At 44.9% G+C, this 27,326-nt stretch overlaps 1 protein-coding gene across 2 annotated transcripts in view; it reads right to left on the bottom strand.

Annotated features, from left to right (window-relative positions):
• sorcs3a (sortilin related VPS10 domain containing receptor 3a) overlaps positions 1 to 27,326 on the bottom strand; it is a 179,942-nt gene that overhangs the window by 37,467 nt on the left and 115,149 nt on the right. For both annotated transcript variants that reach the window (XM_070925792.1, XM_070925801.1), the window contains 5 exons: positions 8,307 to 8,380; positions 6,919 to 6,983; positions 6,171 to 6,289; positions 3,545 to 3,634; positions 2,954 to 3,133 (listed from right to left, as the gene is read on the bottom strand). In XM_070925792.1, coding sequence (XP_070781893.1) covers positions 2,954 to 3,133; positions 3,545 to 3,634; positions 6,171 to 6,289; positions 6,919 to 6,983; positions 8,307 to 8,380 — 528 coding nt within the window. The remainder of the gene's footprint in view (positions 1 to 2,953; positions 3,134 to 3,544; positions 3,635 to 6,170; positions 6,290 to 6,918; positions 6,984 to 8,306; positions 8,381 to 27,326) is intronic.

Below are 27,326 nucleotides of genomic sequence, written 5' to 3'. Positions count from 1 at the left end.
TTACTTTCACTGACGGTTTTTGAATGACTCCAAACCCACGCCACATCAAAAGCACCCTCCATCCACCATCCTGAACTGAAGGATCACATGAGAGGAGTGCAGCCCACGCGTCCATTGCAGAATGTTCGACAGAACAAAACATGGCTGCCAATCGGAAAACAGCGCTGTTCAGTGAAGACGGAGGGACTGAACAGCAGGGCATCGCCAATTATTTAGCAATTTAGCATTCTACAATATATTACAGGGCTCATTTGTTGAACCGCAGCTCTGTGGGTTTAAGCGCCCTGGCAGGCAAAATCCCCCCCCCCCCAAAAAAACACGAACATGAAGGGCCAACGTCATCATGAGTATCGGAATCATCCAGGTCGTCGGATGCACTCCACCGGCAACAATCCACTTCACGTCTTCAATCAATCATTCAGGGCTATTTATGGCGAGGCGAGAGGGAGATAAACGATCTTTTTAAAACAGTAATCCCGAGCCAATCAGAGTGATAATTGTCGGAAGGCCACCTGCTACACCACCTCTCGGATTGAGGGGAAGTTTAGCGGGTGATGTAGAGCCCCGATGTCAACAGAAAATGAGTTTGCACAACAAAGGCTCATGATTACAGAAATTGCCCTTATCCAATCTGATTGACAATGAAATAATCCCTCTAATTTGGAAGATAATTGTGCAATTTTCGGTGTGGAAATGGCGTAATTGATTTTTAGGGGGGAGGATGCAAAGAGAACAGAGTCCCCTTTGGGAAGAGACATGACTTCTAAGCGGAAACAACGAAACAACTTTGCCATACTTTGCAGTCTCTCCCCTCTGGTCTGACTGGAGCCGCATCTTCTCTCTGGAACATTAGGTCTGTGAAGTGCAGTTTGTCAGGGTCTAACAGCAACAAATGGGACGGGTTCCACGGCATATATCTTCCCCTGTGTAATGGCTCTGATTGATCAGAGGCAGCGGTGTATCATCTATCTCTTGTTTAGGTTCTGATCAAGAGCGGAGCTGTGACCGCGTTGCAAATGTAATTAAAACGCCTTATCATCTCATGCTGCATGGTGAAATGGCTTGACTACAGCTGGCATGGTAATAGGAGCTGCACACACACACACACACACACACACACACACGCCACATACTGTGCAGGAGAAGTAATGGCATTGTTAATTACCACACTGCTGCCACTGCTGCTGGCCAATATCTCACTTCCTTCACTCTCTCAGTCACACCTGCCAGTGTAGGAGTGATAAACTGGGTTCACCAGAGAGTGGAGAAGGAGGGAATTCTACTTTTCCTACAATGAATGCTAATGCAAGCCCATACAGTAGCTAGCCACTAAGCTAACAAGGTCATTACAAGTCCAGAGGTGCATGGCAGCGAGCCCCATTAAGCATGCTCCTCACACTGTATGTGTCTGTCATCAGGAAGATGGACGACCACGGCCTGTAACGCATCATCCAGACAAGGCAACTGTTACACAAACTCTGCAGCAGGTCTGTTACATATGTGTGTAAAGCAAACAATCCGACTTTAACTAACTAGCCGATTAGTGTGAAAGACATGTGAAAGACAGCTGCAGAGAGCATATTTCATATTCATCCAACTCATCGTTTTGGTTCACTCTCGCTCTCATCAGCCTCATTGCCATTGCAGCAGGCAGGTGTTTTAAGCAAGGAACTCTGTTAAACCGACTGCATGCTGTCTGCCCCCCCCCCCCCCCCCCCCCCCCCCCCCACCAAATGACAGACAGTGGTAGCAACTAACCAGTGGAGCTAAAATCATCAGGCGGCTTTAAACATTGCTCCAAATGAATGTTGACGTCGCACTGCGTCCGCTGAATATGTACACAGGCAATTGTCTGCTACAACATATCAATGTAACAGGGTAATATTATGTCAGTGTGAATGTATACATCTTGTTGCGCTGGCCCCATGAGGTCAAAAATCTATTAACGTGTGATTCATAACTTTTATAAACCTCCTCATCATCCCCAACAGCAGCAGCAGCAGCAGCAGCGTTGTTGTCATCATCAACGTCCATATCTTATTTCTAATCGCACGCCTTTACCTGACCTTCAGAGCGTCGATCAGCAGACAATTGACAGTTATATGTAATTACAAGTATGAATAATGAATGCCTATAAAGTCATAAAAAACACATTTGATTAGGACAATAAAACACTTGTGTTGGTCCCTGCTTTAAATGAGCATTCCAGTAATTAAGTGTTACATAAATTTGGGGGTCTGGCAAGAGACGGAATACATTAAGAAGGGTCGAGGTCGAGGCAGCAGAGGCCAGGATGTCCCGACTTTTAGTTCCTTGTGTGGGTCAAACTCCGCCATATCCTACATTTCCCCGTAATGCAAGTCAACGTTGTGCTGCTTGCCCCGCCGAATGCTCACGTGTGTGTGGCTAATGTGTGGCCTGGTGTCATCATCGGGGGTTATTTTGTCAGAAGTTCCTCCAAAGCCGCATTATTACTGTTGTCATAGGCTAGTGCTAGTAGTAGTACTTGTCCCCGTGACTAGTCAGCTAATCTTGATGTATCAAATTGGTGGACCCCTTTTTAAAAGACCTGTCAATCAGCCCAATCTCGTGTTTTAATTTTTGTTCACATTTTGGTCAGATGTGGACCTTAGAATATACTGCAGGGTAGGGGTCACTGGCGTCGATTAACAACCCTATTGATGCACCCTTCTGGGATAGTGTATGGTCATTCGTGTGCTGTGAGACGTCGAAATCTGGATTTATTGCACATTTAACCACAAGCTTTCAAAAACAAAAAACCCGTCTCTTTTGCTTCACTGTTTGTGTGTTGGCACATCCATGCGCCTGTACTTTATGGCGGAAGTAAGAAGTAGTGAGAAAGTAATAGTCCCTGTAGCTTCCCATAGATTCAATCAATGAAAACCTCACTGTATGTGTAACCCCAGGGTGACCAATTTCATCCGGTGCCTACCTCGTACAGGTCCAGCATCTGGTTTCCTCCGATGCCCCTAGTGGTCTTGACATTTTCCATGGCCAAGGTGAAGTAGATCCCTTTGGTGTCAGACAGGTAGAGGTTATAGGTGTCGTTCTGGTTCCACTCCTGCACCGCCGCAAATACCTGCTTCTCATCAGTGCTGACAATGTGTAAATCCTATCAGGGAGCAGGGAGAGATTAAGAGTTATGACTGGGGGCGGAGAGGTGACGGATTATAACATGCTGACCCTGTGGGACCGGTCATGAGATCAATGCTGGGGTGTGAATATAAATGGTTGACGACGCAATGTAATGTGTAGCTCACTCGGGGGGCTGAGTTCGGGCACCACTAGCAGTATGACTTTAAAAAGGACAGTGTTTGCCGGCTTTTAAAGGAAAACAAACACGTTTTTCAAGCAATCCACACCAATTTCACTGCTGTGACAGCATCAAATTAAAAAGCTTTCAGGAATAGGAATGGAAATGCCTAATTGAGTCTATGATTAATTAACTCTGACACTCTGATATTAAAACAGATTTCTCTGTGTCAGAAAGGAAAAAGTCAAAAGACTTTGGCTAATAACTTACCTTGGGCAGGGAGTATTTGGGGAGCTTGGTTTGTATAAACGAGTCTCTCTTGTAGGACACGTAATAGGTGGCTCGTCCTGATGTAGGAACCTACAAATGGAGCACAATTCATCTCAGATATTGCATAACATACTGTATGCAGTCCCCCCCCCCCCCCCCCCCCATTATCTGGAGCTTTGGTGTGATTCTAGCGTCCACGTCACCCTTGCGATGGAGCCCTGCGGCTGAACGAATGCAGAGGACGCCTTGTATCAAGGCCTCATGTGCAACCTCACCACTGACACCACATCATATTCTCTCCAATCAATTAAAGTGGTGGGTGAGAGAAGCACATCAATCTCGCCCCCCCCCTCTCTCTTTGTCCTGCTGGTTCTTGAGGCGCTGCTGGATACAAGGGGTTTGGGTTTTATTTATATAGCCATTTATAGTGCTATCTCCTGGCTTGCATTCAGAGAGTGCTGCCCTCTCCAGGTGTCAATACACTCGGTGGTTTCAGAGTGGACTTTGGTAAATATCTCGTAGGACAATCGATAGCCTCATTACTCTTTGTCACGAGAAATCTGAAAGTTGCCTCAGCAAGCCTCATCTGCCGTCTAGGAAAAAAAAAGAAAAGAGAAGCCGTCTTTAATGGTCTAGACCCTTTGCAAACACTCCAAGCTGTTAGTTGTTAGCTTATGCAGCAAGAAAACACAGGGCTGGTGGGTGCTGGAGAATTGTCATCAGCCTCCAGGCCATGGAAGCCAAGCACTTCATACACACACACACACAGAGACATGGAGCGAAGTGAGACTGCAGCTCCGTAACCCACTTTTCCCTCCTATCAATAACGACATGAAATTCATTAGAGGAAAACCTTCAAATCAAACTTGTGGCTCTCTGCTGAAGAGAAGCGATATCAGTATTAATGTTGTATGACGGGGCTGATTCTTTTACTGATCTTGTAAGTGCTCCGAACGGCTCAGAAGAGAGAAAACAAGCTCTGAGAGGAAATACAGCGGCCTAGCAGCGAGCACTGCAGAACGGTCCCACATGCAATCGAGTGAAGGAGCAGGAGATCGATGGCGGGGTAACCAGAGGCGGTTTGAACTTTAAGAGGAATTGGTATGATTGATTCCCCCCCCCCCCTCCCATCCCTTTCAGGATCTTCCGTCTGTGACGCATACGTGTAAAAATGTGGAGGAGCGAGAATTGAAGGGGAGGTTTAGGTTGACTGCCTGTGAGTTTACTCAAGTTTACTTGAAAGGCTTCGGAGAGAGGTCAAACAGGATTGAAGGGTCTTTGGAGAACAGCTCTATTTTCTTTGTCTATTGTGTTGCCAAGGCCAGCAAGGCTTCCGGAGGAAGGACTTGCCCGTAGGTGGCTCAGGTAAGTAGGTTTCCGAAAAATCCCTGTTCTCCGCTGAATAAAACATTTAGTGGGATCAAACAGCAGGAAGAGCATCATTACAGCTACAACTACACCTGCTACTACTGAACATAATAACAGAAGGCAGAGTTTTATTTTGGTTTGCACAGGCTGACGGTGTGATCCGTGAACAGTGTCGAGGAAGGTTTTTGGAGGACTCAGGTCATGTAGTCTCTGGAGCAAGAGAGTGCTGTGTGAGGAGCAGCTGGCTTTGGAAACAGCGAAGCTTATCCGAAGATCGTCGGAGGTGGTGCCAGCACACTCACCAGCTCACCACCGTGCGTTGGTGTTATAGCCACATTTGGAAGAAGACACATTTAGAAGAGGTGAAGAGGTCAGTAGAAACCGTAACAGATAGTTGTTTTTTTCCCCCCTAAAACACACAGGTGCTGAAAACACCTTTAACAGACATGAACCGCCGCAACAGTTGAGGCGAATTTGAATGAAATCGGTGCTGTTGTGGACTGCCCGTGTGATTATGCTGACTTTTTCCTGCTGACTTTTAAATGTATGAAACCTCATTTGCACAATGTCAAAGTAAATAATATTCACGCTGCAGAGGAAATTAAAATACAACCCATAAATTGCATCTTCGTTACTCGCAATTCAGGACATTACCATTTCAGATTTTTCTGTCGCACAAATCATGATTAATCCGACACGCCGGGCAGTGGTTAGGATGAATATTAAAACTCGACCGGCTTCGCAGACAAACAAAGCGCGGATGATCAGCTGAGGTAAAACGAAAAGGACTCTTCCGTGAACCCTTTGCATAGAAAACATGCCTCTGTGATTTTGTGGCAGCAGTTGAAGATAGTAGTGAAGAATCAGCAAGATATTAAACCTGCTCAGGCCAAACAAATGGATATGCGTGTTCAATCAAATGACTGCGAAAGGGTCTCATGTAGAACAAAACCCTACTGACAAACGAACACGGTAGCCAAATACATTTATATTACAGTCTAACGTTAGCTTTTTACTTTTACAAAAATCATAAACGTGGTGTTCATTAGCGAGTAAACTTTTCTTTACTCTCTGCGATCATCCAAAATCGCATTGGCTTTTTGTCGAGGGAACCAGGGCGACGCTAACTTCCGGGTCCGCCTATAAAAACACGTCATCCCCGCAGCGCGCACTCTACATATATGAGACACATTTTACACCGGGCTGATAATGCCATACATAGCTTAATGCTGCATGCACCACGTGTTTGGAGCCCTACCTGTATGAATATGTAGTCGTCTTGAACCACCAGAGAGCTGATGTCGATGTATCCAGGGAATGGGTAGTTCCTGTTAGCTTCTGTGCACATCTGAGCTCTGCATGTGACATACTGCACATCTGTTGCACAGGAAGACATACAGAAAGCATGAGAGGTTTATGGCTCCTAACTTCTACAGTGCATCTTCATATATAGAGCTGTAAGGGGCGTCTTTGAAAGGCGGGCGCTTTTTCTCAATCACATCGGTAGCGCTCGAAAGATATTTATGTCTTGCTTGAACTGCGTAGGGTTCTCCACCCGTCCAGCAGGTCTGACATTTCTTCCGACTAATGTGCGCCTCTTTCTCGCAGATCTACTCTCATCACGTGTAGATACCACAAACAAACATATCCGCCTGTCAATCATGCCGCGTTTACGAGAGGGAAAAAAAAAAAAAAAGCAATGCTCATATCTCAGACGGCCGCGACTCTGACGTCCCAGGCTGGCATAAACAGTTTCACCTTTGTCACCTATGGGCGACCTTGGTGGTGCTGCCATTCAGAGTTATGGGGCTGACATTCAGCGAGTGAAGGTGAAGAGAAGAAAGGCCATATTAATCAAGAATCATGCTCTGGGCTTATTTGCGCGGCGAGCCATTGCTGTTTCCCCGGGGACGCCTTCTTTTCTCCAGGAGGAATTCATTCCTATAGAGACCCGTTCATTACTTCTCTTTGATGTGTGTGTGTGTGTGTGTGTAGGAGACACTCACTTCCATCTGGCGTATGAGCCTCCATGTGGACCAAATCTGGCTCCTTGTCTAGGCCCGAGACAGACCTTGGAGAGAATGACAGACCATGGAGAAATACATAATCATAATGACATGACATTGCATAGAATTGAATGTAAGGGGGGGGGGGGGGGGGGGGGGGGGGGGGTTGTAAGTGCAGAGAGAGGGTGGAAGAGGAAACAGAAAAAAGGGGCAAAGGTCTAGCAGAGTCATTCTTTCCCAGTTATAGCTGTTTCTTTAACTTTGTAAGTGGAATACAGTAAAGCCCCCCCCATTCTAAATGCCACATTATGGCAAAAACATCCACAGCAGCAATTTCCTTTGCAGCAAAATGGAACAATGCAAAGAAATACAGTCTCCTCATCATTGACTGGGTGGTGCAGGGTCACCACACTCTACTGACTCTGAGTACATCTCCGGGTAAAATCTCTCTTTCTTGCTCATTTCGCTGCATGTGGATTAGACTGGATGGACGCAGCTTTCCCATTGTGGCCATATTTCCTATCCCTTGGAGGCTGATGAAGCCATTGTCTAAATGCAGCCAACTGGAGGCCTGCCTAGCCATTGCTCGAGGCCCATCCAGTGTTTAGATGCCCTTGAAGGGGCTTTGGCGGTGAAGGGCAAAGCCTGCGATAGATTGTGCACATTATTTGGGATTATACCACGATGGCACGGAAGCAGCTCCAGATTTATGCAAGTTACGGTGGATCTAGCCAACAGCAATCCCGGGCACACCCCAGTCACCTCAGAGAGGGGGGGGGCGGGAGAGGAGCAATGAGCTGGAATAGATCCGGGCCTACGTTTGTGATGAGTGTGCACTTTCAGACATATTAGGCACACTGCGGGGGGAGTGAGCAGCAGACGTGACCGGATGAGAAGTGACAGGGACGTCCCGGATCCATTATTAGTCACAGCTCCTCATACTGTACGTAAGCTTCTGTATCTGCATGTATGAATCTGTAGAAAACCACCCCCACCCCTCTCTCTCTCCTTCTACTACTGATAAAAAAAAAAAATTGTATTTATGTGCAATATGCCTGATATGAGCAGGACGTGTGTGAGAAGTGAAGTGGAATGCGACATGCCCTCGGACGCTGAATGCAAAGTGTGTGCTGAAGGAGGAGATTAATCTCTGCCTGATTGTATCAAGGGGTAGAAAATGTGCAGAATTTCAGCAGCATCACCAGTCAGTCACACACCTTGTTCCAAGCCATCAATATCACTTGCTCAGTCGCGCAGAACACGAGCAACAGTTTCTGCATTCCTGAGTAAACAAAACTTTGGAGAAGAGGAATGGAGCAGAATAAAAAAAAAAAGAAAAAAAAAAAAAGAAGGGGGGTGGGACGAGGACGTGAAAAAGGATGACTCACCAGTAGAATCTGTTCGGCGTGACGTGTTCGTGGATGAGCTGCCATTTTCTTCCAAAGTCCACCGAGCTGTACAACTGTGGAGGTATCAGAGGAAGGGGGGGTGGGGGGGCAAGATGAATGCATGTTTCCACACGTTGGTCCAGCTTCTAATTAGACTGGCATTGATTTAGAAGTTGTAACAGTGACGAGAGAGGGCTTGAGACGGTGCTGGGTAATTCCAGGGTGGAGGTTAGTCTGGGGCTATGAGGCATTAACGGGAGAGAGATAGGCGGACATAGCGATGAGCGGCCATCATCATTACTGGCTGGCCATTTACGTAACATACTGTCACAGATATAGGCACCCCCCCCCCCCCCCCCCCCCCCCCTCCCCTGACAAACTAGAGCTATAGGTTTCAACAAAGCCCTTTACGGGAATTCTGCTGCCACTTTTAGCTTGATCAGCCAATAGTTTGGTTTGATCCAGTAGCAGTTTTTAGCCCGCTGCGGTTTAGAAAAAAACAAATGTTGAATATAAAGCAGTTTTTTCTAGCACCCAATCAAAACCAACAGTCCTACAGAATGAGTGTAAGAAATGATACACAGCTCAGTTTCCGTGAAGGTGTACAGTATGCAACCAGTGACCCCCATTTCAATGTGCTAATTCATTTTTTTTTGGGGGGGGGGGGGGGGGGGGGTTTCGGGCAAACCATTAATAACCCAGGTGCATTTCTCAACACTGTATTGATTGATGCTGGAGGAAAAGCTGCCTTATATCTCGCTGTGCATTGTTGTTTCCTTGCAGCGCGGCGAGTCGGTGGCCCCAGTTGAGCTCTATGCTAATGCTCCTACTTGTTGCCTTTTATCACAGCAAATCTGACACGTACTCTGATAAAAGGATACACATTTGTCACCCACACTGCAAATGTGTTTGTCAGCTTCACAAGGGAAAATCTATCTATGTCAGCAGGTGTGCTTTCCATTTACGAATTACCTTACAAGTGTCAAAACAAGTACAGCAAGCGTGCCGTACATAGATGCGGATTGCAGCAATAACCTGTTTCTAATTTGAAAATGGCGTGATTCTTTGGTTTTCCCATATGGATGTCAAACTCTATCATGTGGATGTCATCAGAACTTGAAGGCCATGTGTCTGTCTGGAGTGCTTGACAATGATAAGCGATGGCAGGAGACCAAAGCATCTATCTTAGTGTCCCGTGTGTGGATAAGGCATGGATCTAGTGTTAGCTGGGAGCAAACATTTGTCTAAACCTTTATGAAGTTGAACAGACTCTAACATACAGTACCCAACGGCGTCTATTCTACAGGAAATTTGATTTCTGATTCTTCCAATCTCAGCAAAGAAAGGTTCCCACCGGAGCCCTTACGTCGATGTAACAGGGCGGCAGGCAGGGTCCCTCATCACTTTGGACAGTGACATATGACGCCAGCGGGCAGGCTCAGCCTCTCCACTCTCCATTCATCAGTTCAATGACATCTTAAATTTTAAAGCTTCTGAGCTGTCACAAAGTAAGCTTCATAGTTTCCCACTCACTTCGATAAATCAAAAGTGCGGCCAGCCATCTCCCACGCCACCGACGGAGCCGGTGACAGCCCAGGGAGCCGACAAAGGACGGGATCTCAAATGGTGATTGAGGAACCGCAGAGAGCATGTGAGTTAAACTCATCTATTCATGCTGATGGTGGTTCCAAAAAACATTCGGGTTGCTCCGACTTGAGCATCAGGTTGCAGGTGATGTTGGACATTCAGCTGAAGGTGCTGTGAAATGCAGTGTGTGGACTTGTAGTTTAAGTCCAAGCCAGATGTGTGTGGGGTAATAATGAGACCAGTGTCCCATTAATATTAAATGACAACCTTTTTTTCCCCACAACAGCTGTTTGTGAACGCGGCTCCTCTAACCAAAATGATGTTCGTCAAGGTCAGCAGACTTACTGAAGCAAGAGCGTCCAGGGAGATATTGTTTCCCCAGGTTCTGTTCACTCAAAGGGCCTGTATGGAGCCATACTCTACACTGATTGAGCAGCTTAGGAACAAGGAAACAAGGTCTGTACTATTGTGTAATCCCAGCATACCAATAGAACAACTTTTCTACAATTCAGCAGTTATCATTCACCAGCATTAAAAAGAAAAAGTCTACCATATAGTCAACTACTCAGGATGAGACCCATTTGTAATTCTGATGAATCCTTTGAGTCACCAGCTAAAGACCTTTGGAGGATGGGATGAATTACTGGACAACCATCTCAATAAGGAACGCCAAGTACAGCGGTCTGACTTACTCAAACCGAGCTCTAGAGATGCTTCGTCTCAGGGTCTTGCAATTGCATCCACCTACAGTCCTAAGTCAGTCAAACAAGTAGTGAGAAGACAGTTATTGAAAAGTGACCCTGAAATTGCAAGCTCATTTCAAACTCTGCCGAGGTATTTTCATAAGAGGTCGTCCGAACTGATTACCTAGATCCCTGGTGGGAACTTTCCTTGTGATAAGTGTATACGCTGCTATACTATGATTAAGGGTAATCAATTCACCCATCCGCAGCCTGATGTGGACATCAAGGTGAGGGGCAGAATCCAATGTATATGTGGTTTACCTGTTAAAATGCCCATGTCATTTATATTACGTTGGGAAAACAAAATGAGTTAAAAACCAGGATCTGTGAACACAAGTGTTCTATTCATATCATGATGATAAATCATCGGTGGCGAGGCACTTTAATAGTCATAACCACATGAACTACATCACCTGGGCACTGAGACAGTGCAGATGCCACGTAGAGGTGGTAATAGTGTTACATCTGCTTCACCTGCCTCCCCCTCTACCTCCCATCCTGGGCCTTCCTGAGTGGCTCTCTCCCTCGGGTGTGGGGTGGAGTCGGAGCTGAGCCCACCAGCTGCAACCTGTTCCATAATCAAGACCTCTACAAATACTCAGCACGGCCACCTCCATGCTGCCAGATCGCAGTCAAAACCGTTGCTGCCCTGATTCCAGCCTCTGGCTCTCGTTGTGTCAACCTTGTTTCCCTGGATCCCACTCCGGACCGGCCCTCTTTGGCCCCAACCTCTCCCTGCCTCAGCTTCAGATCTTTTCAGCAATCGGCCCAAGCCCCAGCCCGGATTCCCGGCCCAAGCCTCTCCTTACAATTCAATAAACATCAAGCTTTCCTCATACCTGTCAACTGAGTCTGCACTTGGGTTCACTAGCTCGGCCCCACTTAACAAATGGGGACAGAGTCCTTCTCCAAAGGGAGGCGTATTGGATACATTTCCTTGATGCCCTGATTCCCAATGGGATGAATGAGGAGATTTCACTGGCTTGTTTCTTATGAAGTGAATATAATTTGTGTTGTGTTTTTGTTTTTTTCAAGTTTTAGTATCCTACATCATGAGACTCTGTGCCTGGAAAGGTTGTGGCTCCCCCTGTTTGGATGTATCTGTCGTGCTGATTGCGGTCACCTGCAAATTAACCCGACCTGTGTATATTGATTGTGAAATTGCCAGAATACACGCTGAAGAAGGGCGTCTTGTCCATGTGGCAATATTAAAAAGTCCAACTGGAGTGCTGTCCTAGTTTTTCTTTTTCTGCAGTCTTCAAGGTCCAGTCGTGATCTGAGCACATTGGGTCATTTTTACCACAACAATAACAAGACGAAACCTAAAATTAAAAAGTAACCTTGAAATTGCAATTTGATAAATCAATCAATCACTGAAAATGTGGAAATTGAGAAATGTATTCCAATTTTTTTTTTGTCAACAAATAAAAACTGAAAGGTCCTGTGAAAGAGTGAAGAATTGACAAATGAACCAAGTGGTTTAGCTGGTGGCCTCAGTTTAAGACGGACCATGAACCTCAACGTCCTTGAGATGGCGCCTCAGAATGCTAAGAAGACATACAAATGAAATGCACTACCAAAGTGAGATGAAAATTTCACTGACAAAAACGGGACTGAAATGTCTTCGTTTTTTGTTGACTAAAACCAACATAATCAAATCACAGTAAAATGTGACTAAAACTAATATACATTTTTTATCAAAAGACTACTAAATAAAATCAGGTGACAAAGTATTTGTAGTTGCATGCGACACTCTACATAATATATAATATTTCTCAGACAGCTGAACGGTACATGCAAAACACACTGCCAAAGCTCGAGTGTGAAAAACAAACACATTCAAGGATGGAAAAGGCCATTCCACTGAGCTTCCTTTTCGCAGGAATAATTCATGTTAATCGAGATACAGGGAAATGCACTCAAAACACTGTTCACAAATAAGGTGCCAAAAAGAAGCCAAAAAGAGTGTCTCACTCTGCGGTTTAGATCAGAGTTAAGGTCTTTGAGGGCCACGTCTCACAAGAAATTCATTCCTGGCAGCGTTGTTTTTTTTTTTTTAACACATTTAACCATCAAACAATTTAAAGTGTGCTGCAGGCGTACGGCCATAATAAGCAGGTTTTGTTTCACTACTCTTGGTTTAGGAGTTAGGGATACAGGATTTCAGCATGTATTTATGGGGAATAAATCTTGAGGTTTGTGTATAGGTTAGTTTTTTCCTCTTAGCCTTAAACTTTGCAGCAAACAAATCTACGCCAGGTAGTGAGGTAAATCAAACACAGGTGGAACCTAAATGAGAAATGAATTGATTCAAACTCTGCTCTCCCGCAGGAGAGCTTACACATCAACCACTGAAAGACGAATTTCATGAAGCCTTCACCTGACTACTTTTTTCCCCCTTTTTTGTTTCTCTTTTCAGAGGCGCGCAGGAAATGCTTGCCGGAAATGCACATTATTGCATTTGCTGTTGCTATCCAACTATTTAAAGCCTGGTGTGAGTGCAATTTTTGCTTTTAGATGAAATATGAATCGGAATGAAAAATAAATGGCTGCTCTACAGTGGCTGTCTACCCTTCAAATCAAGGGTAGAAAATAAGTAGTGTTGGTGGTGGTGGTGGTACAGAGACCTGTCCCCTGTGGATAGAATGGTATGGGTTTTCATCGTTCCAGGAAAGCCCATACTGCTCTACCACATATAACAGAGCAGCTGACCCTGCTGCTAGTTTTCTGCTGCAAACTACCCCTTGCTACTTGTTAGCTGCGAGGTGACTGTACCATCTACCCAATCTACCAATTGTCACAGACAGAACTGGTATGATTATACTTGGTATATGATTATATTCATGTTTTTTCCTGGACTCTCGCTGTGAGCTGTGAGAAAATTCTGCAGAAGAAAACAACGGCTGAAGTGAGACAGAAACAGAGAAGACGAAACCATTACTCTCACAGCAGATGATAAAAGGTAGTGGACCTGTGCAACCAATTAGTGACAGGAAGCCTATGCAGGACCTTTTTTTTTTTTTTTTTTTTGACCCCGCACACGCCAGTTCCCGCAGGATTTCCAACCATTACCAGATGCACCACGCTACTCCCGGTGAGATTCTGATCACTCCTGCACCGCAACAGTGTTCTTCATTGACAGTCAGTCTGTTCCATTCTGCACTGTAAATGAGACATTATGGATTTTGCTCGAGGCAGTGGGAAGTAAAAGTGGATAAAAATGCTAGGGATCGTGTCCTGCTTCTCTGATAGTTTTTACAGTTTCCCATAGCAACAGATGCAACCAAACACTGAAACATCACTCTTCAAACTGACTAATTATAGTTATTGTTTAAGAAACAGGCTTGTAATACAATTTAGATTAAATGATTATATAGTGTAATTGCATTAAAGGGAAAGGCATATTTTCTCACTTATCTCCAGTGGTTTCTAGCTATGGATTGTATTTGACCAGGTTTTAAGATACCTGTCTTTGATATTTCTGCCTTTCCCCCAGTACAACGGAGATGAATGGGATTTCATTAGTGTTGTGCCCGGCATTGAAAAATTACGTTTAAAAAATTCAACAGCAACATCTCTTTACATAAACCTTTCCACCTGTTACTCTAGATAATCCATATACCTTACTATCCGCAGTTCTCACAGGGACTATTTGTTTGTTGGAAAGTAGCTCCAATGGAAACTGTGCACATTGTTGAGGCAGATATCTCAAAGATGAACATTTTTGATTTTCTTGTTGGGCGTACAGACACAACAGGTTTCCCTGGTTGGAAAACAACAAAGCCAGTCAGAGCTTTTGTAGGTGGTTTTCAGAATGTCATCTGTCTGTGCCAGAGCCAGAAAAATAGCCAACTGAATTATAAAGACAGGCAAAATGACAATTCACTGTGATCGTCAGGCAAGGCCAACCTTTTTAATGTTTAAAAGAGATGTACGTTTCCACCACATGACTTGTGGTCTCGTGAGAGACAGCCAGGACGCTCGAAAGAAATGTGACTGAAACGTATTTGGTAGTGTCTTTAGAGGTACATGCTAAACTGGAATACCACTCCTACCTCCATTAGAGTTCCAGACCCTCAACATCTTTGTTGCTTGCCAGGATCTCGATTATGCTGCAGCCCTCTGGCCTCATTTACAGTTTGCAAAATGAGTCAACAGGACATTTTGATTATGACTGAAAAACAAAACACGGGGCAAGAAAAAGGAGGTGAATACACTCAAGAGAACTTCCTCTCGCTGAGAGACATTTTCTGCAATCTCTCTCTCTTCGCTTCAAAATGTGGCTCCTATTCCGCCACGGCTTTTGCCCTGATGTTGGGATAATGTGTGTAAACTTGAATAACATCTTTTTTTCTATGACACACTGCAGTAGCAGAGAGCAAAGCATAGGTTTTCTGCCTTTTTTCATTTGCACAGCTCCTTCTGCAGCATTGCAGCGGCAACATTCTGCCACCCAGAAAAGCTTTGTGCATTAACATCAAAGCACAAACATCTCCACCAACACATAAAAGTTCTGAGGAAAAGAATCAAGACTTGGGAGTTATGGAAATGATAACTGCTGCATTACAGGCCCCTGTGTCCCACACAATTACTATAAGTCACTTTTATAACTCCTAATTAAGTCTCCTATAAATTCTTGATGCATCTATGTACAGTGCTCTAAATCAAATGGCTTCTGTTGGCATTGCCTTGGCATATCCCATATGGGAGGGGGAGAGGAAGACTGGTTTTATACCCCACAATTTATGGAGCCTGCAAAGTACACAGCAGTAGGGATGATCCTATGGTGGGACATATAGGAAAGGGCTATGCAAATGAACCGTCTGGATTGCTTGCCACTGTATCTCTAGAGAAAATCAGTACCTTCAAAAAGTCAGTTTAACCCAAAGAGAGCATTGTTCTTCTTCAGATTGGCATTCTGATTGGTCAATCGACAACAAATGAATTAACTAGTTTGACCGTGGATCATTTTTTTGAGCAAACACTCCAGGCATTCTCTTGTTCAATGCGAGCGCTTGCTGGTTTTCTTTTGTTTTATGCCTGTGGGACTGTTGGTCGGACAAAAAAACTCGACATTTGAAGATGTCACCTTGGAGTCCGGAAAATCATATGGAGGCATTTTCCACTACTTCCTGGCATTTCGTACAGAAAACGATTAACCGTTTAATCAGCAAAATAATCCGTGGATTAAGCGATAATTCAAATGATTGTTAGTTGCAGCCCTAATCAGAAGCCATGTTCATAAGTAATCAGAAAGTATCACCAGGGGAAAAACATTCTGACCAGCACAAACAGGGATTGTTTTCCAGGAGTTGTACCTCGAGCTCAGTTGTGTGTTCCAACCATAGACTATATAAAAGAAGTGGACGTAGTCACCGCGACGTCACCCACCGGTTTGTGGATTGCCATTTTGAAGCCTCGAGTTTGGCATTTTGGCCGTCGCCATCTTGTTTTGTTTTGTTTTTGGAACCAGAAGTGACCATATTTGGATGAGAGGGTGGAGCTGGGGATCTGAGAACCCAAAGACGATATATACACGCCCACCTATACCGGCGACTTGACTGCACCTGGCTCCTGGCTATGCCGCGCGACGTAGCTGCTAACAAAGTCAGCTTGTAAATGTATTTATCAGAAAACTATGAACAGCCGACTCCTTAGAGTGTCTTTGACAACCCAGCGCTGCCGCTGGTGGGGGCTTCACAAGGTAGCCACGCCCTAAAGCATACCCTGCTTTATCGTCTATGTTTTCTCTAAATGGCACCATAATTTACAACATGAACATCACGCTGTATTGGAGAAGACTTGAAACTTGTGATTGAGACCATAAGCTCATTAGGAAAATGTGAGAAGTAGGGTCATTTTCTCACTTCTATACAATCTGGCTTATTTCCCACTTTGCCCCCCCACTGGCCATCAGAGAGAATGCAGGTGCTTGGTTCCAACAAACATAATTGGGTCGGAAGCAGATGGTGAAAGTGTGATTATTTTGTCAAAATACTTCATCAAGGTCAAGAATTAGCTTTCATTTTGTACCATTTACATCTCGCCTTTCATAATTATCTTTCAGAATTTTACAGACATGATGTATTTTACATAAATAGGGACCATAATTTACTCTGATATCATAAAGACCCTTTGAAAGATGAAAGCTTTCATATGAAATGATTTCATGCTTCTGACAGTCATTCACCTCATAATGTCATGCTATTAAACTGACACTGCACATTGATGGAACAAAGGCCATGAAGGTGCATAATGCAATTACTTCTACAGCTAATCACAAATGGTCCACATGTGGTCGTGCCATTTTTTTTATCACATTATAAATGCAGGAAAATATTCAGAACCATATTTTACCTCTTAGGCACATTATGTGCCTATCTGCAGTTCTTATTATCACAGCCTAAATGTGATTCTCTCTCAGTCCAGAAGAAATTCCGGATTGAAAAGCACTTCAGTATATTTCACAAAGTAAAAAGCATGTTGCAGTGTGACCCCAGATGGGTTTTCAACCACTCATTGCTAGTAGCGTGCTCAACAAATTAAAATATTATCCCGTATGATTATCAGTGTCAAACACTAATGTGAGCCCAGTCAAGGCTAACAAATGCATTCCCCCCGGCTTTGTGCTCACTTACGTACTGCTCAACCTCCTCTCGGTTCCCTCAGTGATTCCTTGTTATGCTATCTTGTTGCCTTTTATAGCTACATAACAAATGATAGCAGGCGGCACACCTGCCTGGTTATCACACAGTTACCGTATGTACTCTCAGATGACACTGAGACGTGTGCTTCAATTCTTCATGCGGTCCGTTGGACCCATCACAGTAACAGCCTGTGCTTAGAAACAACAGCCACTCGTCTATCATATATCTATCGTATTGGTTGTTTTTTGGGGGTTCATGGATAATTCCCGCTGCTTTAAATTCTAGCCTGCATATCAACATATATATACGTAAACCGGTGCCTCACAACCTGTATATTGTATAAAGTCGCTCGCTTCAACCTGGGCCCTAAGGCAATCATTTTTCTCCACTTAGCAATAATCATGCTGTGAATTGCCAAGCCCATATGCATGAAAAGGAGCCCTATTATCTCCATTGTGCTAGCAAGTGCACTGTCTGTATTGTCCCGTATTGTCGTGTGTTTCAAATTAAAGTCCATTAAAAGTACCCCGGGAGGGTGGGCCCCCGACGCAGCCCAGCGGAGCGCGGCAGAGCTGCCGCAGCTCAGGACAAGGGAGCTGAGCAGTAAAGATACCTGCCATCTGGAGAGTCATTGAGTTGAGAAATGCACTGCGCCAGCTGAGCAGCCCTTCTGGCTCGAGCCCAGCGCCACCTTTCAGACAGGGGTAAGAGAGGGCTGAAAGTGGACCTGTTCGAATAGACGCACTGTATTAAGATTTGGTTTGCAAACGTTTTTTGGTTTGGGAAAATAATTAGGGGCTGCCACTTTGAATTGACGGTCACCACAATATCTTTTGCATAACAGCACACAGATCTGCTCCAAAGATTTTATTCCCCTTGCTCTCTTTTGAGAAATCTGCACACACAAAATGGAGAAAATGTTTTGAGATATTTGGGTTTGATGATGGCATGACATACCAATCAGAACAGTGTTTCTCCATCTACTTGGACAGTATTCTTTGCACATAGCCAATGATATATTTAATTCATTTTTAACCTACAGTAGCCTTTCGGTATAGAGAAGTAATGTTGCCCTTCTATCATGGGTTGACAGTGACTCTGACTGACAGCCAGACCACAGCCCCAACCCCAACACAAAAAGAGCCTCAGACTTTGAACTGCAGCCCACATTAGCTTCTTGGCTAATGTCTCCTTGTTTTTTGTTTTTTTTTCTGCTAAAAGCAGTGACACCTGTCTTGTGTAACACACCAATTTCAATAACACACCTGAGCTTGCTGAACAAGCAACCAAAGAAACGTCCACTGAGGGGGGGAAAAAATGCACCGCTGATAGCTTGCTGATTGCAAGCAAGAGCTGATTCGCCAGTCGGCTGTGGCACAAAGAGCACGCCAATGTCAACATCGACCGGTTTAGACGCTAACTGGTGCAGCCTTTATTCTTCAATGCCAATGCTAACAAAAAGTTGCCTGTCCTTAGCTAATAACGCACAGTTACACTGACACACACACACACACACACACACACACACCTCTGAGCTCCTGCCGGGTCAGCTGTCAATCATACAAAAACACTGGCCCACCCACTGAGGGTCTTAGAGGAGTATTTCTGATGTGTCCCTCAAGACATTTATTCCTTTTTATTTCATAAAAAAAAAAAAAAAAATCAATTTGGCAATGATTTTTGTCTGAAAAGGGAACGACTTGAGACTATAAGGAAACAAAGAAAATAAGCCACGCTGATATACAGTAGATGCTATTTTTTTGCTTCAATAGATGGCAACAGAAGTAGAGGTCTACAGAGTATAATGCAAGTTTAATCAGAAGAAAGTGGCTTGCCTGAAACCACCCTTAACTATAATCACAGTGTGACAAAAGTAGCTTTTCCACCAGCGGCTGGTTTACTCCGTACGACTTCTTCAACACCCGTTTTCTATACGTCCATATCGGGGGTTTACATGAAGAACCACATTTAGCAGCCGAGGATTACAATGACACAGGAAGATCGTGAAAGCTAAAGCGCTCAGGGACGTAGACTCACTGCTTCCTGTTAAGTAAGGCTTGAATTAAAAGAGCTTATCGAAAGAGGACTCTTCAATACCAGAATCTATAGCTGCAGACAAACAATATCACCCATATTAGGAATGTCGCAAAATGGAAAATGCTAATTCTTTTTTTTCTTTTTTCTTTTTTATAGAGTGGATGCAAATGAAAAAGAATCAAAGAAAGTAATCCTGAATAATGTCTTCCCACTCTCTCCCTCAATACCTTATTGAGTCTGATGTCCCCATTGCATTTCTGAGAACGTTTAGCCAGGATACAATTCAGCTAGAAATAATTAACAGCATAAATTTGCATCATTAGGGTGGATTAAGTCAAACAATGTTTGTACGTCGAAGGACTAAAGGGACTCTCTCTGAGAGGTGGTTTTGTCAGTTCCTTTTTAGGTGGGCTGCCGGCTTCCCGTGGGTGCACGGCAGTGGGAAACTTTCCCACTTTATCTGGGAAACAAATATGTACACACATCGGTTTTTTTTTTTGTTGCGTTTGAGCACTTATTTGTGTATGTGTAAAAGAGCAGCGACGGAGAAGAATGGCAATTACAGGCAGCGGCGTAGTGTGTTTTCAGTCGTCCCCTGAGCCTCTTCCAGTCACAACCTTCGCAGCGAAAGTAAGTCGCCCATTTTCCTCGACAGAGCATTTTCCCGTTTCCCAGGCTCACTCTGCTGACTGCTAACACCCGCTCCGGAATTCTAAGACCCTGACACTCGGACGGCTTACCCGGATGTGCCTGCATTCAGCATTCACAGAAAAGGAGAAATTAAAAAAGATGTTCTATTGTAAAAAAAGAACATTAGTCCAATACTCTATTTCACTATTTCCACCAACACAGACACGCAGGGTCGCGGCCGGGGGGGGGGGGGGGGGGCGTTATAATCGAGGTCCAGCGGCAAGGCGTGGGGGGTTGTGGAGAGAATTTTCTTTCAATTTCCTGCAGTCCAGAGTGGTAGCTTCCATCTACTCATTGTTTAATCTGTCTGCTGTCTGTGTCATTATCCTCTTTCTCAGTCCAAGACGACTCTCTCAGATGCTTCAGCAAAATAAATCATAAAGCCAAACACTGGCTAAATATACCACAGTAAATTGTAACATATATTAAATTGGATTAGAATGTTTAGGCTACTTTCATAATAATTTGGCACGTATGACAATATAAGCAGCAGGGTAGCAGTATTATTTGATTGTTTCATGCGTGATGTGACAGTAATGGGCATTACTGTGCATATTGAAATCATACGATTACGATATTAATGATATGATATGATAACAAGAGTCAGCTACCAATCAGCTAACAAACTCAGTCTGACCTCTTGGTAAGAGTCCAGACCGTGGCACTCACAGGAGGCTCAGTTACCGGACTCTGGCGTGCTCGTTGCTAAGGAAACTGGGGGCTCATAGACTCGCTACACATCTACCCCAGTCTTCAGCTGAACAAGTTTTCGGATCGACTTGAACAATGAGCGCGTTTTGTTTTTTTTAACCTGTGAAATAAGTAACCCGCATCGGATCTTGGCCTTTTGACCCCAGGGGTGGCTATTTGGGTCAAAATGACCACTTCATTAAGGTTGGGGGACCCTCATCATCATAACCACGTGGTCACGGTTCGGAAAAAACGTCCTTGGTCATGAGGAATGAGAAACAAACAGCAGTGTCCCGTGTTAAACACCAATGTTTTGTGGACCAATCCGTCCACCCCCGAACTCTATAACATGTCGCCCCAGAGGGCTTTGTCACTTGAACCTAAACATACGTCGTTCGGGGCACTTGCCCAAATGACTAATGCTGACATTCATCTTGGGAGGACAAGTCTCAAGCAAAGACATGGCTACACAATGGACGGCAGATCAGCTGCTGTGAGTAGAGTTTCGTCACAATGCAACCCCTGAAATCCCGCGTGAACACGAAATTATGTGTATTATTATGGGTATTATTATGGGTATTATTATGGGTATTCCTATAACAAAAAAAGAAATGCATAAAAAAAAACTGTTCGCTTTGCTAATATTTGCTGCAACTTGCGTGGAAGAAACAGTAGCCTGATAAATATACTCAAATCGGAGCTGCAGTAGCACTTTCTAGGAGTAGTTTGAGTAAAATAAACGTGTCGATTTTTACAAGACAATAACTCTCTTCGTCTGACTTGCAACAACCCGGAACGCTGCCTCCACCTCATCCACCCTAGCCCCTGGGAAGACGACGCCCCCATGCTTCATCCCACCTACTAAGCTGTGATCGGTCAACTGAAAACAGCAGTCAACGGGCACAAAACCGGGCCGACTATATTCACTGAGCGAATTTGAGATGTGGGCGCAAGTTTAGAGGTCTGGAACCAGGCTAAAGAAAACCACAGTCCAGACCTTAAAATGAACAATTGTATCATGGGTCCTCGCCTCTTTTCATGTATGTTTTTTTATGCTACATGTATGTTTCTATTCTACATGTACCTGTGCGAGCCACGTCAAAGACATGTTTTTCTGATTTTGCTTCATTCCAGATGTGCGGTTTCCAGCAACAACTGGAGTCGACTTACAGTTCTAGTTCACCTTGAACTGTATATGAAGGAACACACAGTCAGCAGCAAGAAAAGTAAGGCGCACTTCAGTTGCGTTACATATAGCAGGTTTTTGAGGAACAAAAATAACATGTTTTGACCTTCCTCTGACGTGCTGAGTTGTGACAAGGTCAGTGTTGTCATTAAACATAATGAATTGCTTCACGGTTCAGATCTGAACAGACGTACAGTTGAACCCCCCCGAATCCTGCCAAGGTGGTAGCCTCCCCAGCAGACGTCTCCTGGCAGATCATTTCTTCCGGGAGGGGGGGGGGATGAGTGCCAGCAACAACATTACCTCAACTGTAAATGACTCCGTCAACTTAACTCAGTCATCACCATTAGTCAAGCGGAAGAGTAATTGAGCTCGTCCCCATTACACGTAAGAAAACAATATGGCGCGGGGACGTCGCCGGGTGCAGGGGGGGGGGAGTGATGAAGAGCTCACTGAAATGAGATTGGATTTAAACAAGTGCCGCTGCTGTCCTGGGGGCCTTACATGGATGCTCTTTGAGCGGATAGGTGGAGGCTGCATAATGATGAGACACTTAGTTTCCCTACTGTTCAGATTTATGGGCTCCGAGGCCTGTTACGATCATTAGGGGGATTGTGAAAGGAAAAGGGAAATGGGGTTGAGACTATATGGGCTTGGGAGGAGGTTGAAATTGCACAGAGTTTTTTTTTCTGGTAACACAGCACTTTTAAATCATAAATCTTTGATCCTCTCCTCCCTATTTGTGCAATGGCATTTTATAATGGAGGACGCCCTATAATTTCACACTCCAATTAGTAAATTACTAATGTCCCGATATGCAAGGCTTGGGGTGGTAATAAACAAACAGGTCACACCCCGGGGGAACCTGGTTAGCGAAAGAAAAAATAGACTTTACGCAAGGTTAATAAAAACAAGTGGCTTTTGTTTGATTGCGTTCGAGGTTAGTCAAAGAACCCCAAATGAACTATGGCAGCGCTGAAAAGGGAGGTATAAAAAGAAAGAAACACCTCCTGAAACAACAATCTAATTATTGCTTTTATGTTCGCCTTGTGCCTGCAAGTAGACCAGAAGAAACTTCAGTCGATTTAGTTGGATCTCTGGCAAGGGCTACACAAACATCAGCAGAATTTCACCCCCGCTAAAACTGAATGAACGGGAGTCATTAGGCGTTTGGATCGTGCTGAATAATTCATATTTGCATAATCAACCTAAATAAACAGAAGCATTTGCTTTTATGTTACCTGGGGTGGATTTACGACAGGGAAAAAAACTGACATTGCTGCCCCGATGACTCTTGGTCCGTTGAGACTGGTACAGAGAGGTGCCGTCTGAAGGACAAACTCGGGGGGAACCGAAAGTCTCTTCACACGCTGTCGGCCCGTAATCCACAAGCTTTGTTACTAGTGAGGCACACACACAGCTACAAATGTGAAGCGAGCGCAGGACATCCCAGAATGTTCGTTTTTTTGCCCATGAAAACAGCAGTCGACAAAACAGTCTCAACTCGTGGTCCACTTACTCGCCCGATCTGCAGCTCGCCAGCCTTTTAAGCCAACGTCCACGTGGAGATCAGAATCACGGAGAATGAAATAACTAAGTATCGAACAAACAAATTGACCTTGAGTTGAGATTGTGTTGCTCGTATTTGCTTTGTTCAGAATAAATCCTGTGTTCCGGTGACTCTCCCTTGCTGCGAATGAGAGTAAGCCAATTATGTCTCAGGAGCTTCCAATGGTACGAAGAGCACAAATGGATTCAAAGTTAAAGCACTCATTTTAATTCAGTGTGCCGTCCGCCACGCAGAGCTGGCTTGCAGGACTGGCAGGAGCTTTCCAGTCAAGGTTTCGGTAAATGATGTTTCGTGCCCCCTTGCCGCCCTGCGTTTCCCCACACTGACAGGCTCGCTCGCGGTGACGACGGTGACGGTGAAAATAAACGTCATAATTGCGTGCAGCCCAAAAACATACACCTCAACTCCTCGCCCAGGGGGGGGGGGGGACCGCTCAGAGAAGACCCTGCATCTATTCTGCCGTCAGCCGCCACAGAGACAGGAATGAAGACGGAATGATGTAAATTGTCACATCACCCTCCACAGAACATAAATATGCAAACCGTTCAAGTGTCTTCCCTTCGATGTGATAAAGGGAACAGGTTTGATTCAAAGAAGTGATTTTAACCTGGCGTGTCATATCGGGGGCTTGGCTCGGCTGCGGCGCCAGAGTGGCAGGCGATGAGGGAATACGCCGCCGGCCTGTTTCAAAACTGATAAACTAACCAACAAACAGATCAACTGATATTCATCTGTTGTCGCGCCAATGGAGGGTGTCAGCGAAGCCTCCAATAAGAGATAGAAATGACTTACTTAATAAGAATTCAAGCATGATCCATCAATCTCCATTTGCTCTCATTTACTGGCTCATTTCCTTCCTTCTTCTCACACACCTCACACAAACATACTGTACATACCTGCCAACAGCCCCCCTCACCTTCAGCCTCTTCCTCTACCCCCCTCCCCAGCTGTGTCTCTCCTGTAAAGACCTGAAAGTGGACTGACTGGCCACCGCAAGCACGCCAGTCTGCGGTGTATTCGTGGTTGGTTAAAGACAGTGGTCAGCACAACAGCTAGCTAGCTCATTACTATTCTGTCAGGGTTCGCAGAAGGTCGTTAAAGCAACGTTGGTCCTGGAAAATGAACCATTGTTCTGGGAGTTGATTCTTCGCAGACTCACACTGTACACGGACCGGTCACGCTTACTGTCGCGCGTCATCATCCTCCCATTCTGAGCCAAGAAGAAGCCTGGGTGAGAGGCGCAAGTTGGCCTTTTTTACATAGGGTTTGGTTTGAGGGTCAGGTGGTAGGCTGACATTTCATTCTTGAAGAGCAGTTGACAAGAGAGTCTCAGCTCAAGGTCCACTTGACACACACAAAGGTTACGACAGATGTTGAAATATCAAAAGGCTCCTCCCTCAGCTGGTGAATCCTAAACACCTTCAGAGGACACGAGGCGTTTACAGAGGGCGAAGAGGCTGGCCTCTACCTCGAAACCGTCATCCTTGAGGGAAGAGTACAACTTTCACCTGATCTTCGGAGACAATGAAGAAACCCCACTGTAACCCCGAGTTAGCGTGGCCTTCGCCTCGTCTGAAACTGTCAAGGTGGCATGGGTGGGTTAATCTGCTCAGGGTTAAGCTGCCTGTGGGATAGTCGAACAGCTTCAGAAGCCCATTTCTGTGACTTTCCGAAGCTGACAATCCCACCTCGGGCGGTGGCGAGCCAAGTGTGCGGACGCGAGAGAGAAAGCAGGGGCTGCGCTTCTTCCTTAAGCCCCCCCCTCCCCGCCCTCCTTTTTTCATTCTTTACACAGCCTGTGTTGAAACAAGTGCTACACTCTAGATGCCTTCCGGGAGAGGCCGTGTGAAAATGTGAGCCATAATCCCCGTATTTAAATATTTATCGTGTTTTGGCCCTCTCTAAGACGATTGGCTTTTCACCCTGCCTTTGGATGTGGCACATCGGAAAACAGCTATAAACGCTTTTGATTTCCCACCTGGTGGAACGAAGCAGCTCTTTCCCCCCTGCCTCCACTTCTTTTTGTACAATTGTGCAATAACGGCATTTGGTAGCAACGCAAAAAACAACGTGCGTAGTTATGCATGAGTTATAAGTGTGAAGTATAATCTTTAGCGAGGGCTACCAAGTAGCAGAAAAGTTTCTTCTCCTCCTTGCTGTTGATACACTCCACTGCCGGCTTGGCAGCACACCTCCATCTGCTGTTTTGACAATGGAGTGACAATAAATATCTGCCATTCCATCAGAACGAGTTACTCCATCTGTTCTGCCTGCCTCTCCTTGCCATGAAGCCGTCAGCGCTGCACTGTATCCATAATTTCCCTTTGATTTCAGAGCTCGGTTCCCTGTTTCATCATGCCAGACGCAACACAAAACCACAATCAAACATTTCCCTGATAAATCAAGCCACGCTTGACCCGGTGTCATCTCGCGCTATCTCGCTCTTTTTCATAAATTCATATTGCAAAGTTTCCCATCTTGTAATGATGTTTTTTGATTTTACTCTGTTTGACAGTGAATGTGCATTTTCACAAACCTGCCTGTGCCTCTTTTTCTTTTCAACACTAATGACAGCACACTCGTTCCGCCATCTAGAGCTAACCTGCCAAAGACACCTGACTAATGGTATTAATACCTCTGTATGTAGCAGGCTGCTAACTCAGTGCCATGGAAACCTTTGGTTGATTCCCATATGGGTTCAAGTTCAGACTCAGTAATATAGCTGCTGTAACCACTGAGACGCTCCCTGCTACAGCGGCCGCAGCCTTAATAGATTGCCGCTCCTCCAGAGGAAATACAAACAAACAAATAAATGTTTTGCCTGAACCTATGGTTTGTTGTGTACCGTCTTAGGATAATGCAATTGCAGTGCAGCGTGAATACGCACTACATTTCCGTGAGGGCGGCTCTTTTATGAGGTTAGAGCAGAGCCATGAAAGGCGCTGTCCTTATTGAACTCAACACTTGAATGTGAATATACACTGGTGGCCCTCTTTGTTTCTCTAAAGTGCAAGTTTGGTTGTTTGCTGCCAGGGGTTCAAAGGAAATGTGAAGATGGGGAATTTCAATTTGTGTGAAATGTGCTCAACTTGTGTTTTCTGGAGGCAGGTTCAGGCTGCAGCAGACCAGCAGGAAATACACCTTCTGAGTCTCGCGTGCGACAGGCTGCTGTTCAGAGGTGGCAGGCGCCTGACAGGCACATTTTTAGAACATGAGCGCAAAACAAAAAAATATGTCAGTCATGGATTTGTTTGTGGAAAAAGCTGAAACCAAATCATTTAATATGCCATGCTTATATAGTCCAGCACGATCTAGGACTGGATTTTAAAGTCAAATGTCAATCATAATCGCTAAAAGTACCACTTCTGTCTCTTTGTCAAGTCTGGTGACTTGTTTGGTGATCCCCTGAATTTTCCTCTCACGCCACCATGACGTCGGCATTTGTGGTTTTAAGCCGAAGGTCTCGGCATGGTAAACTGGGGCATTCGTTTTCCCCTCAGGATGAAACTTTTCATCACGCTCAACTTCAATCAAATCACTTAATCAAACGCCATCATCAGGTCAAGAATATCCACATTGTTCAATACTTGGTTTATGATTGAACACCTGCAAAGCTCATGACGCTTAGATTATATTCAGCTGCACTTTCTGTTCAGCGATAATTGGCAAATGTTTGCGCGCAAACCAAGCTAAGCTAAGCTAAACACCGCACCTGCTAAGCACCAGCACGTTGGCATTGTCATTGTGAGCATGTTAGCACGCTGATGCTAGCATTTAGCACGAGTGAAAGCACTGCGGTGCCTACCTGCAGACTGTCAGACTTGGTAAAAGGAAGCCTTGGGAGTTTGAAATCAGTTATGAGTCCGATAA

The sequence above is a fragment of the Enoplosus armatus genome, chromosome 2, assembly GCF_043641665.1.
Source record: "Enoplosus armatus isolate fEnoArm2 chromosome 2, fEnoArm2.hap1, whole genome shotgun sequence".
Taxonomy (NCBI): domain Eukaryota; kingdom Metazoa; phylum Chordata; class Actinopteri; order Centrarchiformes; family Enoplosidae; genus Enoplosus; species Enoplosus armatus.
This window is presented reverse-complemented; position numbering and strand designations above follow the sequence as displayed.